The sequence below is a fragment of the Anolis carolinensis genome, chromosome 2 (genome assembly GCF_035594765.1).
Source record: "Anolis carolinensis isolate JA03-04 chromosome 2, rAnoCar3.1.pri, whole genome shotgun sequence".
NCBI lineage: Eukaryota > Metazoa > Chordata > Lepidosauria > Squamata > Dactyloidae > Anolis > Anolis carolinensis.
This window is the reverse complement of record NC_085842.1, coordinates 71164011-71181499: the sequence shown is the minus strand read 5'-3', so window position 1 is coordinate 71181499 and position 17489 is coordinate 71164011. Positions and strand designations below refer to the sequence as shown.

The following is a 17489-nucleotide window of genomic DNA, read 5'->3' as shown; positions in this document are numbered from 1 at the left end:
TGTTTAAAACTTCCCAAGGGTAAACTAACTTCTTTTTTCTTGGATTTATTTCTCAATGAATTCATTGCTACAGCAATGGATGGAGAATTACTGCAAAAAAAAATCTATTCCTTTCACAAATTAATGATGCTGTTCACTGGTCAGCAATCTGTGAATATCTTCTTAACACAGGCAGTACTGGAGTTTAATTATCCCTTTCTCTCCCAGGTTTACTTAATTTCAGTCATTATTGTGTTGGCTCAGCACACTATTTCTATGACTGCTCTGATGTGTGATGTATTACATACAATACACAAAAGCTTCCCTACTGCTTTCTGGTCAGTGATACTGGTGGCTTCTGTGATAGCTGAGGTGGTGAATCCACTTCTGGTTTTATTTTGAAAATCTAAGGAGCTCTTCCTTTCTCTGCATAGGAATACCATGATATTATGTAATATCACACACATTTTAAAATTGTCATGGGGCAGAGAACATTCAAAGGGATTTGAACTGGTATATGCTTTCACAGGGTTTGTGGTCTTGTCAATTCATAAACCAGGTGACTGGGCTATATGCAAGCTTTGCTGGATATTGTCCTTCTGGAAGGCTATTTTTATCCAGGTGCTGGATCTGCATCTCCTTCTTGACCAGTGTTTTTATGTATCACTGAAACAGATGTTCTGAAGAATTTCTATTCAATGAATTTCATTTTGTAAAACTTAGTTTCCCCTGTCATTTTGTATTTCATAGAATCATAGAGCTAAAAGAGACCACAAAGGCCATCCAGTTCAATCTCCTGTCATGCAGGAACATGTAATTAAAGCACTTTAGACAGATGGCCATTCAGCCTCTTGCTGTTTAAAAGTCTCTGGAGAAGGAGACTCCAACATAGACAAACAGTTCTTACTATCAGGATGTCCCTCCTGTTTAGGTGGAATCTCTTTTCTTATAGATGAAATCTACTGCTCTGTGTCCTACTCTCTGGAACAGCAAAAATAAACTTGCTCCATTTTTAATATATCCTTTCAAATATTTAAACATGGCTATCAAGTCATCTCTCAACTATCTATTCCCCAAGCTAAATGTAATCAGCTTCCTAAGATGCTCTCATGCTCTCAAGGTTTCCAGACCTTTTACCATTTTGCTCATCTGGACAGTCTTCTGTATCATAGCCCTCTGTTGCTTTGTTCTCCAGATTAATGCACTGTTTTACTTGCAATCCTTTCGCAGACTTGGAGGAAGAACTAAAGACTCTGATGTGACTTATACCAGGTTTTCCGTCATGCCACATCCTATATGCAGTGGTCCTCTCAAGTTTCTATGATTTTGAATCTCTACTTTACTTCATATATGTTGCTGTACATTTCTACAATCCCTGTTTATGGAGAGAATTTATTTCTTCTTCTGTTTCTAGGCTTTATTAGTAGGTAACTAGGCAATATCCTGTCAGCAGGATGATTTTGCATGTTATGCTTTTCCTATGTTGAATGGAAATCTCTTGGTTGTCCTGCCTAACTTTCTAGGTTCTAATTATGGTTCCTAGATAGGTCCCATGCACTGGCTTTTGTGGGTCTACTCATTGCGAGTTCTGTGTCTGCTTCAGTTTGTTGGCCTCTATCTCTAATTTGGTTTGCATCCATTTTTTGCATTTACTGATAATCCTTCAAGTTCTGCTGATTTCATGGCTCCTGATTTGGAGCTGTCATTGCAGAACACTTTAAAGCCAATTGCTTCACATTTCTTTTGCTGAAGGCCTGTGTATCCTTTCTACTGTTCACTGTATTGCATCGTATCACATTGGTGTGCTCTGTGCTGATGTTTAGTTTAATGCAGTTTAGTGCATTATTTATTTGTAATCCATGTGCATTGTGCAGATATGGATGAAGAGCTGAAGAATCTGATGTGACCTGTTAGGTTTTTCTCCAAGCCATATCTTATATGGAGTGGTTCTTCCGATTGCCTTTGATGGCAGATCCTCTGTAGACAAACAGCTGTCATGACTGCTTTTGGCATTTGCCTAGAAGACCAGCATTCCATAACCTGAGTCTTATTATCAGTACTAGTAAATTGTTTGCAGTTCTTCATTCTGTGCTTCTTCTTATTATTATTTATTTATTTGCACTTTTATCTCTCATGGAAGAGATTCAATGCAACTTAACATAAAAACATTAGCACACAATTTAAAAAAATATATAAATATGCAAACATGAAAACAGAATTAAATATAAACAATATTAAAATTTCACAATTAAAAACACCGCAGTAGTGCTACTCTATGCTTTTTGTGTGAGGTACGCACTTTCTTGCTCATGTATTTTCCTCCCCAGTATCTGCTTAAATTATGCCAGATTGGTGCTTAAATTTGTTCCTAATTTATCCTGCAAATGTCTTTCGCTTGTCTAGCATTGTATTTTATAAAATGCATACTGGAAAAATGTCAACAAAATGCATTATGGCAACTGTCTTTAATGATCCACTATGATCACCTCATGTCCTCAACCCAAAATCAAAAGGCTGTAGAGGTAGTGACTAGATTTGACTGGAAATCCTTCCTCCAAGCAAATGAAGTATTCTTTCCTGTGGATGTACATTTTGAGCCACAGCTAGTTGGCCACTTCACTGAAAAAAAACCTTCACTCTAAAACAAGAATACGGAAGATTTCCCTCATGAAAATCCTGCGTTCTTGATGAACTTTAGGAATTTGTCAATGACATACTAGATATGTGTGCCAAGAAAACAGTACGCTTTTAAATTAATCTTGTCCAGCTGAAACACTTTCCTTTATACTCCAGAGCTATGCATTCCTTAATCAGTACTTTTTTTCTTGCTGCAGTTTTCTTCTTGCTTTCTTGGCAGGAATTGTCTCTTCCTGCTGGTCTTGTTTGTCCTTTTTCATCACTGTTATCCTCAGGAAGATGCATGAAGTTATTGCTTAGTTGGATCTGTGTATGGTCTGCTTGTGACAGTGACTGTGCTCCAGGGTGCTTCTTCAAAATTACAACCTTCTTCATTTTCATTGATAGTTTTATCTTGTTGGTTCTGTATGAACATTTTTTTCCTATGTTCAATTCAGGAAATCCTTGTGTTCTCTGATATGTTGAAGAGTCCCAACATGTAGCTGCCGTGCACTGACCTCCTCTTCCAAGAGAGTTTTAGCTGCCAACGGGGTCAGGGAGGTTTACATTGCACAGACAGGAAGCAGTCAAAGAAAGATCCTTCTGCCTCCATCCCTGAACTTTTTTCCCTATCATTTCAACTGTAATAACGCTTCCTGATATAACTGTACATGCCACAAGACAGCACTGGTGTTCACTTTCAGAAGCCCTACTTCCTTAGACCATGTGCTTTGCGAGAGAACACTGCCAAAAACAAACAAAAATTCCCAAAAGCTTTAAAAAAGAAAAACAATCACAGTCAAAAAGCCAAGGGCAACCCGCAAGCACAGGCCATCTTCTACTCTCTCCTTAGAGACCGACTTCTAAAGACTGAGGAAGCCGATATATTGCTTGTGAATTCACGTAGTTAAGAGGAGAAAGCCAAAAGAAGACCAGTTGAATATTTGAGTCTCAGGGCCCTTATTTCAGGATGGGGGAAAGTTTTGAAAGATCAAGATATTGTGTGCACTCCTAAGAGGCTTTGGAAGGTGGCATTCTTCACAAAAATATTTTTTTAAATTCCCCAATGCACTAGAGAGTCCATTTTTGTTGCATTGCCATCTCACTGGAGCCACTTTAGACTGCAAGGAGACATTTTTTAAAGCAACAGAAAAACAGAAAATCATTTCCTGTTTTCTAAAAAAAATTTGGTCTAAAATGGACAAAACAGAAAAAATGCCTTTCCTAGAAGTCATTTTGGGGCAACTCCCCCCCCCCCCCCGATGTTTTAAAATTCTTGGACTAACCCTGAGACCACAAAAAACAGCCATGGGGGTAATACAGCAAAAGATTTTCCTTAACTCAAACTTATTAGCTAAGGTGGTATCCAAATGGTGTCTCATTCATTCTCATTTTGTAGCTACTTACATCACTTCTTTTCAAATTATCCTGTGGTAAAAACTGACAAACTTCCTTCCCCATCCCATGTGACAAGGACCAATGCCATGTTAGCCTTTCCTGAAACTAAATGCAGCAGATGATTTGTGAATTAGCACTGGCTGGCAACATTTCTTATACTATCCTAAATGCTATTGCAATTCTCCAGGGCAGAGTGGGGGAACAGAAAATATGTTCAAAATTACCCTCTTGTATTGTCAGACATCTTCGGACAGTGGAAAGTACTACTGAATGACATTCTCTAATTATACTAATTCTCATCACTGACTGGTCAACTGAATAAATAGGTTTCTATAAGCAACCAACAACCTGAATCACCTTATAGCTTCTGTGCTTTATGCCAAAGTAAGCAATAGTAATGGAAAGGTTTCATGTATGTGCAAGTATATACATGCACATGAATCTGTGTTCCTAAAACTTTTAAAATATATATAAAACCAAAGCAGTGTAAGAAAATATTGTGTCGAAGAAATGGTCAAGTAATACACTATCCGCATGAGGCAGAGGCAGTAAAGGTAAGAAAAGAGGCTGCAGAAAAAGGGCAGGAGACATGAAAGAAGATATGAGAGAAGAAAGAGGCAAATTACAGTACCTATCAGAACCATATTGTGAAGTGGGGAGAGACTAGGAATCTGTTCCAAAGTAGGAAGGGATTTTGGTGACGCAAGCCTAAACCTAGCTGGATTGTCATTGTTCCATAGATTTTCATGCCTATTAATGATGTGATTAGGAAAACTAGAGCTTTGAGTACTGGACTGGGGCTTAAGCCTTGACCTCATTGTAGAAACAGCAGAATATAAATGTATATACCTTACCTTCCTGGACAGTTACAGCTAATGTGGGATTATCTTTTCCCAATATGTTTTCCTCTTGTATGTTCTGAATCCAGAGCTAACTCAGTTCTAAAACTGCTGCTTTTGTCAGAGCAGCAAATGCTGCCACTCATTCTCCCAAATAAAGGTGCATCAAAGTCAGTCAAGTTATTTAGAAACAGAAGATCCTATAAGTACCTTACCTCCTTCTATGGCAGTACAAGGCAATAATAACATAACAACTAATAAATGGATGCCTTTTATCACAACAAACTTGCTATCTGACATGGTTGTCTCAATATGCCTAATGGCAGAGCTGGTGATGGCTGGATCTCAAGTGTCACTTTGGTTTTCAGTCAGGCTCAGAATATTGTTTTCTGTCTATTTTAGTTTAATTTTGTGTCATCAGCAATGTGTTCTTTAATATATCATTTAAATGTATGTATTTCTTTTCCCTCTGTTATTTAACAAAATTGTATCTTTCTTGCATCCTTTCCTAAGTATGGTATTTATTTTTTTGTTTCTTTGCTAAAAATTATCTATGCGATCTGAAGGAAATCAATGCTTCTACTTTCTCTGCATTCCATATACATCTCTCATATTATTTACCCTCAGCCAACAAGTTAATCTTGGGCTTTTGTCATATAGAGATTATGGTCTATGTCACTACAAAATCCACTATTGTTTTTGCTGTATACAATAATTAAATAATACTTATCCATCAAGAACCTGAGTTTCTCCACATACATATCCACACACGTATTATCAGTATGAATCAAATCAAACCCAACAATTCCTCTTACCTTAGCTACTCTCCATTTGATTCAATACTTACTTTTCATTAAATACAACTAGGAATATCACACTAGTGAATCCAGATCTTATTTATCATCATCCTAGATCCAGTAACTGCCACAAAAATGCAGTAAGAAAGATTTGTACACATAAGAGTAGGAATTCGCTTTATATCGATCAAGCCATACTATACGCCCACTATATGCTAACTATTCTGATAGGCAATTTTCCAGGGACTCGGGCAGAGACCATTTCTATCACCTTTCAGCTGATTCTAAAGTGGAAGACTAAGTACTGAACCTGGGACTTTCTGCATAGTCTCCCCTGTAAAAAAAGTTCACCTGTTGGCAATGTGCTTTTGGATATGCACCTTTGTCTTTATTATATGAATCGTATTGAAATGGCACATGAGAGACCAATAAGATCATCTCAAGATCCTTAAAACTACTGGTCATATTGGCTTGGGCTTATGACTACTCTAAGTTCAAAATATCTGAAGGATATCACTGTAGTTACTCCTAAATTGGTGGGATGCATCTTTTGGTGGGCTGTACAACCACATTTAGCGTCACAAGTTCCTACACACAATGAGGTACCAAGACTATGTTAACTAAAAAACAGAAATTCAAACAATGTCATAACAAAATGTATATGTTTTTCCAGTCAGAACATCTTTCTCAGAATGGCATTCACTATTTCAACTGGGGAGTAGTGGTAGTTATGAATTGTTATCCAAAATATCAAATTATTCAGAAGGTAAGAGACATAATGCTCTTCAAAACAAATGCGAGATTTTTCCATCCTATTTTCAATTCTTCCTTCTACAGGCACATAAGAAATTTTACTTTTTACCCAGCTACTTGGAGTCAAGCCCAAGTAGATAAACATTTTTGCTATTTTCAGTTTTTTAGTAGCTTATCACACACTACATATCATGAAACAGGAGCTGAATCTCATCATTTATTTCTGTCTTGCAGATTTTTCCTCTTTAAAACCTTTCCATTCCTTTGCGACTTTTTCTGACAAAATTATTAGAGCATAAAAGAAAATGCAACCCTTCACTTCATACCATTCTATATGCAGTCCAAGGTGCTGTTTGCCATGTAGTTCTTATAAGATAACTCCTGGAATATGAGAAACCTTTTTAAAAAAATAATAATGATGAAAAGCCAACCATATGATGATCTATGGCCATGATCCTTCACCATACTAGTGGACTGTAAACTTCTTCCAAGAATAGCTACATGTTTTTCTCATCTTGAACACTTGAGCTACCTGTTTTATACCTCAGTATCTCCCCAAAGTCATTTAGTAGCTATTAGGAGGTTGAGAAGAAGACAAGGATCAGCAAGGCACCTAGTCCCCACCTCTATTTCCACACTAATTGCTGAGAAGGCATCATAAATCTCTGGAGGATGACTTTTTTCTGTGGGTGGCTGCAGGACAAATTGCTATGGCCGGTGGCAGCCCAGCTGCTCCTCACCCTCCCTATGCCTTTTCCTGCCTACAGAATGGCCATGGAAGCAGGAAACAGCTTGGTGGCTGGGGAGTTGTAGTGGATGAAAGTGCTGAAGGCCTCCATTCACCATGCCCACCTGAACACAGGTGAATGTTTAGTTATACCTGCATACATCACTAACAGAATGCCAGACTATGTATCTCCTTTCCTGTTCAAAAATGGGCACCCTTATATATGAAACACTTGTGGGGGGGGGGGGGGGAGAAAAGCCCAAATTTCTGCTGGCTCCTTATACTTCAAATTGAAAGGTGATGGGGGTGTACTTTATTGTAGTTCTTACTGCAACAGAAGCAAAGAGCTGTAAGTTCCTTTTAATCAAAGAAAGAAAAAGAAAGAAAGAAAGAAAGAAACACTACCTATTGTGCCTTTGATAAACAAATAAAACAGGACAAATGAATTCTTGTAGGCTTTTATACAACTGATCCAGTAAAAGTCACCAGCTTTTTTCCAAGTAATATATACAAAGTTTCCTTAGAGAAATGATGCTGAAAGCAACAAAACTATTTGATGAATAAAAATAACAGAAGACACTCTGTATATGGTATATAGCAAAAGAGGGGCAGATAGTACATTTCTACTGAAACAGCATGAGTGCAGCTCTCCTCACTGGTAGAGATTTGCCTGCAGCGTCATCATGAATATTCTGAAGAATGTAAAATCTGACAGAAGAAACTACGTGCAGCGTTTCTCAGCCCTTTTCTTCACACTTGGGATTGGCTACAAGGGTATGCATTCACAGTTTGCAAAGGCTTAACACCAGCCTTTTCAAAATCCTTACTGATTCAGACGAACAAGGGTGATATGTTTTCCCCCTTGTAATTGTTATGCCCAATTGGCCAGAGGATTAGTGAAATACTAGCCGATTTCCTGAATTTAATTGTCTCACTGGAAGGAGAAGAAAAAAAAACCCCACTGAGATGCTAAAGGGCTTCCGAGTTTAAGACTCCTTTGTATTATGACTGTGCTTCTTGCATTGATTAATCCTTCAGATTATGTGTTGGTGCTTCAGGGCTGCAATATGAGAATAATTTCATCTCATGTAATTTCTTTTAGTCATGCAAACTGTACATGATATGTTGGAAATGTAACTGCTAACATGAAATCAACAATTATCTCCTCTAGCCCAAAGAATAACCGAATTTGTGTTTTTTGTTTTTATAGAGAGAGACTTGATACAGCTTCTAACCATTTGTAACTAGCTAGGCCAACAACTCCCCCCCCCTTTTTTTTATTTTTTATTTTTTTTAAAAAACAAGACCTGAAATTCTGGAGGAAAAAAACCTTGTTGCTAAGGAAGATTCCCTATTCACTTTCTTTTAACAAAACATTCTAATCATTACAATTTTTTTTCATAATTATGTGAAAATTGTTGCTAAGAAAATGAAATCACTGATTAAAAATATTTTAACAGAGAACCAGCTCCAACATTCAAGATTTTCTTCTAATAAAAGGTGGGTAAGGATTTTCTATCAATCATAAATTAGTTTAGTTAAGGGCAGGTAACTCTTCCCTTTACACAAATCCTTCCCTTTCTCCTTCCCATCATAATTTTCCTACATGTTTTCTCTAACCTTGTGTTTTCTGTCATTATAACTTTATGCTTACTACTTTCAAATTCTGAAGGGGAAAAAAAGAAAAGCAGCAGTCCTTTTTCAGGGAAGTCTGGATAAAATCATGGTACATTTTAGAAATGACACAAACCAGATATTTCTCCTTTAAAATATTTTATGGTCTTGATTTCCAGATATCACCTCTAATTTACAAGTGCCCTGTTCAGTATCTTTAATGTACCTTTGTCCCTCCACATTTGTGATTTTGAATTCTGTGGATTTGATTTAAAATATTCTAATCACTAGGTCCTCTTCTGTGACTCTATGGTCAACGTCCTTCAGTCATGGTGGAAAGAACACCTCTTTATGGAAAGAACACCTTTCCATAAGAAAGAACACCTCTCTAAAAATCTCTAGGCCTTCAAATGTGATTCTATGTTCAGATTCCCATAGAAGTTGAGCATACAGTCATGCTGGAAAACCTAGAAATTTCTAGAGAAATGTTGTCTTTAATTTTTAAAAAATCATGATTTTTCACCTGCTTGGGGGTCCTGTATCCCTAGCCACAGCAAATGTGGAGGGCTGATTATATTAATTTTGTAGGGAGCATAAACAAAGAGCCACCTTTGAAGAGTCTCCTGAACTATGGATGCTGTCCATTTATATTTTACATATGGAGCATCCTCCACCTGCAATAAAATGGGTGGCAACTGGGTCTATAAGCTGTGTGAAAAGGATGGGGCTGTGGAGCAGTGGATCAATTCATGGTACAGTTGTTTAATAAAAGTGCATACATCTTCTTTACTCAGAAACATGTGGTGCTTCAGGATTTTCATTTGGAGCATTGGAAATGGGTGGTGGTGGTGACGGATGCATGGTAAGGAGATGAAAGGGGCCCATCTTTCACTTTCAACCAGACAGGTATAATTAAATAGAGCTTTCTATTGAAAAAATATATATGAAATATTATGTAATTATTTATGTAATTAAAAATAACATTTAATTGGCAATCCCATACATATTTACCTGGAAGTAAGTCCCACTGAACTCAACAGGCTTTACTTCAAAGGAATCATGTGCACAATTGCACAGCCAGTTGCCATATTGCCCTTTTAAAGGTGGCATATTGGCACAGTCTCCTGCAAAATGACAGCTTATAAACTGCTATCACCCTACCAAGGAAGCTAATGATACATAAAATAAATTTCAGCAATGTTGCTAGAATGCGTTTAAGACAAGGAACATTTGATTACCAATGAATGTATTGCTGTATATCAACTATAGTCACAATTCTCTGTTTGTAAAAAGTATATCTGGAACCATACATTGCCAAGATCAAGTCAAAGTAGACAGAACATTCTTAAGCTATTTTAATAGTTAATGAAGTGAAATGGATATTTATATGGAATATGTTCTTTTAAGCTTATGTCCTCCAAATATCAGCTCTGAAATGGCTTTCAGACACAAAGTAAAATGTAACACTCTTCAAGGAGTCCCACTTACTCCACATGTCTCATTCTGTGTCTGCATGGGATTAGCCTTTGGCTCCATGTCTTGCCGTTTTTGGTTCTGCTTAAGTTGGTTCAAGGATGGTTTTGCTTGTACAGCTCCCACAGTTTTGCTTGTCCATTGATCCACCAATTTGTGGAGATCGTCCGTGAAAGTTCCTTTTTTGTTGTTACTGTTGTTGGCTTGTACCTGAACCTGTAGCGTCGTTTGTGGTAGAGGGTCTGGATATGCTACAAGACTGTTTGTTGAGGATCCTAAGACATCACAAAAAGATAAGAATCAGTTTTGTACATTTAAAAAAATCATTTTACTTTTCTCTCTTGGTTAAAATTTTATTTTACAGCAGTTCCAAACCACAAGTGACTGTTTTTCATCTAGCTGTTTTCTCTAAAGAACATTTTTGCTCCAAAAATAGCCTAATAAATGGCATACATTCTACTAATTAGGGGTTATTCAAAACATTTAATTTTAAACATATTGTTATCATAAGTCTAATAATAATTGAACATTTGCTTTTATACAGTTTCTCTGGAATTAAAACAGATATGGAAAAAACCCAAAATTTAAATATAAATAGCCACAAAATTGGGCTTATTGTCTTTTGCAGTTTTAGCATTGGTTTCCACTTGGACTCTGGATTATACTGTTCAAGTTGAAATCCTACCTACCTGAAAATAACACCTACCTGAAAATAACGCTACTAAACTCTTAAGAACTTACTCCTTAGCAGTTATATATAGGCCTGGGCTGTTAATATTCAAACACCTGCATGCTGGTTTGACGCTTATAAGTTTTTTTCATCCAGGACCACTACTATCCTTTTCCTGGATATTTAAGAATCTATTTTGTTATTGTTGTATTGTTGTTTTATTTACAATCCAGACTGTTATTCAGATTGTTCTTTTTCAAAAGAAAAAAATAATTCAATGTAAGCCTTAATAAAGAAAATTAAATTCCAGAGATTTTTTTTCAAGGACCACATTCCAGTTATAGGAAGAGCCAGTGATGTAATTATTGGGAGAAGGATGATGAAGCAATTACTCCCCAAATAAGAATTCTGCCCTTCCCATATGAACTTTTCTTTTAATCCCCATATTTCTAGCATTGCAGTAATTTGAAACATTCAGGAAAAAAAGGTTTGGGCATCAAAAGAAGTAGGCAAGGTGAGCAGAGGAATGCAAATATAGCATTTTCAGTATCTTGACCTTTTTATTGTTCATATTAGAGATGCCATCCACTGAAAAAAACGTTTGCAGGAATAGACTACTACGTGTCCTTTCAAATAGCCGAATATGTCAACTTAGCCCTGACAAAGAGAAACAACCTTAACCTGTCTAGTGACAAGAATTAAACTCAAACGTAATATGTATGTTTTTATTACTAATCCAACAGTTTTATCTTAATTATGCCTGAATATGATACTAGCAGTATAACATACTAAATATGATACACCTGCATGGGGCGCCTCCATGACCCCCACTGCCTCGCTGCGCGGCTACTTTAAACCGTCTTGCTGCCCAACACCTGGCCACTGGAACGCCTGCACGGGGCACCTCCACGGCCTCTGCAGCCTTGCCGCATGGCTACTTTAAACGGCCTTGCTGCCCACCGCCCGGTCACCGGAACATCTGCGTGGGGTGCCTCCACAGCTCTTGCCACCTCACCACACAGCTTGCCACACAGCTTCTTTAACACCTTGCCTGCTGTTTTACTGTACTTATATTTTAACTGTTTAATTTGACATATTATATTTATTATTGTATGTGTAATTGCAGCATTGATAACTGATAACTCATCTTAATGATTATGCATTTATAATTTGTTTTATGTTCCGGCATTGAATGATTACCATATACATGTTGTGTCTCCTCTGGGGTGAGAAGGGCAGAATATAAATGCTTTAAATAAACAAACAAACAAACAAATAGTATGCTTTTGTTAGTTGCATACATGAGCAAACACAACAAATCTAAGAGTTTTAGGTGTGAATTATTTTCAATGTGTCGTTCTTTCATATGCTAGAAATTTGGGGACAGAAAGAAAATTTCACTGGAGGGCAGAATCTGAGTTGGAAGGGCAAGGCTCTCCTTTTTCCTCTACCTGGTAAAAGTAAAGGAAAAGGTTTCCCCTGACATTAAGTCCAGTCGTGACTGACTCTGGGGGTTGGTGCTCATCTTCATTTCTAAGCCGAAGAGCCGGCGTTGTCCATAGACATCTCCAAGGTCATGTGGCTGGCATGACTGCATGGAGCACCGTTACCTTCCCGCTGGAGCGGTACCTATTGATCTACTCACATTGGCATGTTTTCGAACTGCTAGGTTGGCAGGAGCTGGAGCTAACAGCGGCCACTCACGCCGCTCCTGGGGTTTGAACCTGGGACCTTTCGGTCTCCAGCTCAGTGCTTTAATGCACTTCGCCACCAGAGTTCCCTCTACCTGGTAGCTACAACAAAAGGGAGGTACCAAAAATGCGTATCTTTTTATTTAAAGATATCACTGCTAGTGACTAAAATGTAGGGGAGGTATTGAATTCTTTTAGAATAGGGGAAAATTAAAAAGTTGGGAAATCAACCAATGATGGGATGGTTTCAGAGGAAACCCAAGAAATCTGCCTGGAACACCAGAAAAGCCAGATAAGGTCCAGGAGTTCAGATTCTCCCAGCTTTCTAAAGAAAATCATAGCAAAATTGTATTTTCAATCCTCCAAATGTTCCTGCTGTTGTAGAAATCCTAAGCATCTAATCCCACCCTCCTGAGTTTAAAGGGAGAGTAAATAGTTCAAAAGAAAAAAAGAATACCCTAGAGGCACAACTAGTGGTAATTACAAAAGACCATGATCAGAAAGATTAGGAACATGACATCTGAATGCAATCCATCTAGCTTTAATATGGGATAGATTGAAAACTAGGACTACCAATGTTGAATAATTACTCATGTTTTGAGTCAAAGTGATAAAATCAATGTCTAAACATGAAGTGCTGTAGAGCAACATTCATTGGCTGGTGAATCTTTTAAAAATTTGAAAAAAAACTGACAATTTCAAAGTGACCAAAATTTGAAGCAAAAAAGTTCAAAGCTGTAGTGAAATTACATTATGTATGATGAGCAAATGTAATAAAATCTTATTTCCATTGCCACTTATTTTAAAAGATAATGATGTGCACGATTAGTGTATACATTTATGAGTGCTTTTTTATGAATTCACTCACACCTTCTTTTTCAAACCTGTTGCACACCCAACATATGTGAGTTCTTATGCTATCAGTGAATAGTTAAGTGCCCCCTCCCCTTAAACCTGAACTCCTATTCAATGTCTCATTAGGTGTGAGGAAGTGTTACATTGTATTAGCCAACCAGGCACAAAACAGCATTGTGAAGAAGCAGTGTTAATTAAAAGATTAGAGAGCTCACAACTCAGCCCTGTATGATAAACACACATATACGTACTGAAAATATACCGATCTTGCAACAGGCATGCATCCAAAAGCAGCACTGGCATGCAAAGCTACCAAAGAGATACCTGCTCTTAGTTCATATGCAGTCTAATTTAAATACCAGTACTAATGCAGTGTCTCCTGTTTAAACAAACCACTACATTATATTTAAATAAAGCAGCCCATGCTCAGAAAGAAATATCAAAAAGCCAAAAAACAAAAGAGAGAGGGATAGTTACTACTACTGTGATCTTTGCCTAGACATAGTCGTTTCAAGGTGGACCCTACAAGGTAAAAATGATACAAGACATACAGAGTTAGGCAAGACTAAAAAGGGGGAAATAAAGAAAAGTCTGATGGAAAATCTTCTGCATTTTTAAACAATGAAAAAGTAATCATTATGCAAGAAGGAACAGACAGAAAGTCAGCAGTTCAAGTTGAAAAGGAGAAATAATTGGGCAGCTCAAAGTCTATAGATGTTTTCTACTATAAAAATAAGTGTTATTTGGTCTTTCTTTGGGACATGCATTTTTAAAATATGAAGTTTTATTATTGATGTCAAGTAAATATTGTTGACTTTCAACAGATAAGAAAATCAACTTTGCATTTAAAGTACTTTGATTTTTATTCTATTTGTGTGGCAAACTCTTCATCTGGTAAGTTAATTAGTGATTACAAATGATTTAAGGAACAAGTTAGACTAGGGTGGTTGCAGACAAATTCTATTACACCTTGTTTTACAATTCCATACACTTCTGTAGGACTAGGACCTTTACTCATATCACCCCTTATGGGTGGTATTTTATCTCTTCTATTACCAACTAAAGTTGATTGGTGATATACACCATAATATGTTAGATGCAAGTCTTTAGTTATAGCCTTACCCTATTTTTTTCATAAATGCTTAAGAAATCAACACATGGAGTATGTTTTCATCCCAGTGATAGATGGGATGAAAATTTTGAAAACCCACAAAGGTCAATTATGTCAGTTAGTCTGAATCTGATAATTGTTCCCATAAGATGTCCAACTTCCCTAAATGTTTTATCTCACTAAAGCCCCACAGGATAGCAGACAAGGACAACATTTTTTACTATATATTTTTAGTACTATTAAATTTTAATCAGCATTTTGTTAAAATACCATGAAGCTGTCCAAGCAGCTGGAAATAGCAGATTCGGTAAGTTAAGAACATACTGGGTTTAGTTCCTGAAAAGTAAAATCAGGCTACTTCATGCATGTTGATAAGGAACACAAAATGGACCTAGAACTGCACCAAATAGTGTTTTTACATGTGCTGTTTGAAACGGGAGCCAAGTGCAGAAATAATTTGAATGTTGGAGGCTTTGTTAGGGCCCATATAGACATGCGCATAAGTTGGGATTTATCTCAGTTTTATTGGAGACGTCCAAATGACGCCTCTGGTAAAACTGAATCAATTCAGAACAAAGCAGTTTCTCCCTGCTTTGTTCCGATTTAAACACCTGGTAAGATCCAGATCTTACCAGGTGTGGTCCCTGTGTGGATTGAGCCCAGGGACTGCATCATGCGATCCCTGAGCCCAATCCACATAGCCATCTTGGTTTTTTGGCCAAGGGGAACCCATCCCTCTCCCCAAACCCCAAAATAACCACTTAAAAGAAAACTTACCTGCCCACCATTATGTTCCTCCTCACATCTTCCTGAAATGAGGAAATGACATACTAGGAGATGGGGGGCCCAAGGAGGAATTTTCCTCCTCAACCCCCTCCCCCTGGTCTCTTGGCACATCATTTCTTCCTGCCAGGGGCGTGCGAAGAGGAACATAATTATGGCCAGGTAAGTTTTCTTTTGTTTTAAAGTGTTATTTTGGGATAGTTATGGGGATGGCATGTTGCTATCTTCCCGAGGAAAGCTTGCGTTTGGGGGGGGGGGGGGGCTTGTGGGGACTAAAACCCACACTGAAGCAGGTTTTTAAGCCCACTTCAGTGCAGGTTTTACTTCTGTCTGGAAGTGCCCTTAAATATTTCCCCAAACCCTGAAGTGAAAAAAGGCTTCACATTATTATGTGCAGAATTTTTCTTCTAAGTAAATGTGATACACCCTGAATCAGGTATTAATATTTTGAGTGAGTTATGTGGATTCTTATTTTCTGGTAAGTAAATTCTGAATAGACCACTTGGCTTGGACCCTTTCCTAAACTGTTCAGAGGTCAAAGTAATTAATAGGAGACTTTCTTTAATCATATCAGACAAGTCCATTTTTAGGAGATCCCTTCTTATGGACAATTTCCTCATCTACCCTTGTTGACTAGATGCAAACTCTATATATAATCTATAGGACAAAGAGTGTCTCTATATAGCAGTAACTGCAGGCTGAATAACAGTAGAAATATAAATTTCTCAAGTGTGAATATAACTAGATTATAAAGTCGAGGTTTTGTGAAAGTTGTATATATTATTTTTTCTCAGAATTATATGATTTCAATGTACTATTTTGATACAACTTTAGAAGGAATCTTATGTTTTAAAAATATCTATGGGTCTTATGTCCATATATTGGTTTAATTTTTTAATTTTGTATATTAGGATGACTTGCACTTAGACAACTTGTTGCTTGCTTGTATTGTGTTTTTCAACATTTTTAAACATTTGTATTACTCCTTTTATTCATCTATATATGAAATTAAATTAAACTACGCTTGACAGGACTCTCTTTTCATTGGGGCCGGGCTGTGGCGCAGCTGGCTAGTAACCAGCTGCTATAAATCACTACTGACCGAGAGGTCATGCGTTCGAAGCCCGGGTCGGGTTAAGCCTCCGACCATTAATAGCCCCGGCTTGCTGTTGACCTATGCAGCCCCGAAAGACAGTTGCACCTGTCAATTAGGGAAATTTAGGAATGCTTTATGCGGGAGGCTAATTTACAACACCATAAAACTGCCAGCAAAACACGAGGAAAGGAATGCGGAAGTACAGCCACTACTGGACGGTGAAGCAACAGCTCCCCCTGTGGCCGGAATCGTGAAGCTGGAAAAATGTTAAAAATGCCTCTGAGTCTGTCTAATGTATATTGTTTGTCTGTTGGCATTGAATGTTTGCCATATATGTGTTCATTGTAATCCGCCCTGAGTCCCCTTCGGGGTGAGAAGGGCGGAATATAAATACTGTAAATAAATAAATAAATAAATAGTTTATTTTTGTGCAGTGACTAACACATTGGATCATGGTATATAAAATCATCACCAACACCATCACCTATAACCAGCAAGGGGGAGTACAAGTCAACATTTCTGCTGGTTGCTCATAATTTACCCAATATTCCATCTAATTTTAAAAAAAAGATTTGACAGTGCATAAAGGCAACAGGTTAGATCACAGTATTAGGGGCAGGGTCTGAAAGATAGCATGAATATTCTAATAAATATTATGATGAATATTTATCCCTGTATAAGAGAACTATATTTTTGCCATAAGTGTGTATGCCTATTTGTGTAGTAAACATTAATGATTAAAAATGCAAAGCAGCCACAGAAGTACAGAGAAAAGGGAGAATTCCTGTTCAGGAGAGTAAAGTAAAGAAGGAAAAGTTGTTACTGGACAACAGACCACTGTCTTAAGACTTTGTGGGACTTTAGGAGCCCTTTTTCCCAATGCCTACACACCATCATCCACAAAGGGAGGCACAAGATACTTGCCATTCATTTTAAATGAAAGTAGGAATGATCATAGTCTGATCTAAAATGCCTCTCCAGTGTTGCAGGTATAATTCCTTCATAGCCCTTCTTGGAGCTCTCTGGAATTCCCTTGGTGGTCTGTAATCCAACTACTAGCCTGACCCAGCCCTGAAATCAGATGAGG

The 17489-nt window shown here is 37.5% G+C and overlaps 1 protein-coding gene across 11 annotated transcripts in view; it reads right to left on the bottom strand.

The window, feature by feature from the left end:
* Positions 1-17489, bottom strand: part of wnk2 (WNK lysine deficient protein kinase 2) — a 170840-nt gene that overhangs the window by 21297 nt on the left and 132054 nt on the right. For 9 of the 11 annotated variants that reach the window (XR_010002629.1, XM_062969947.1, XM_062969942.1 and 6 more), the window contains 2 exons: positions 13890-13934; positions 10212-10471 (listed from right to left, as the gene is read on the bottom strand). Coding sequence is in view for 10 of the 11 variants with exons in the window: in XM_062969947.1 (XP_062826017.1) it covers positions 10212-10471; positions 13890-13934 (305 nt within the window). In the remaining variant the exon portion in view is untranslated. Of the gene's footprint in view, positions 1-10211; positions 10472-13889; positions 13935-17489 lie in introns of those variants that run through there. The other 2 variants (XM_062969946.1, XM_062969952.1) reach the window with 2 other exon arrangements.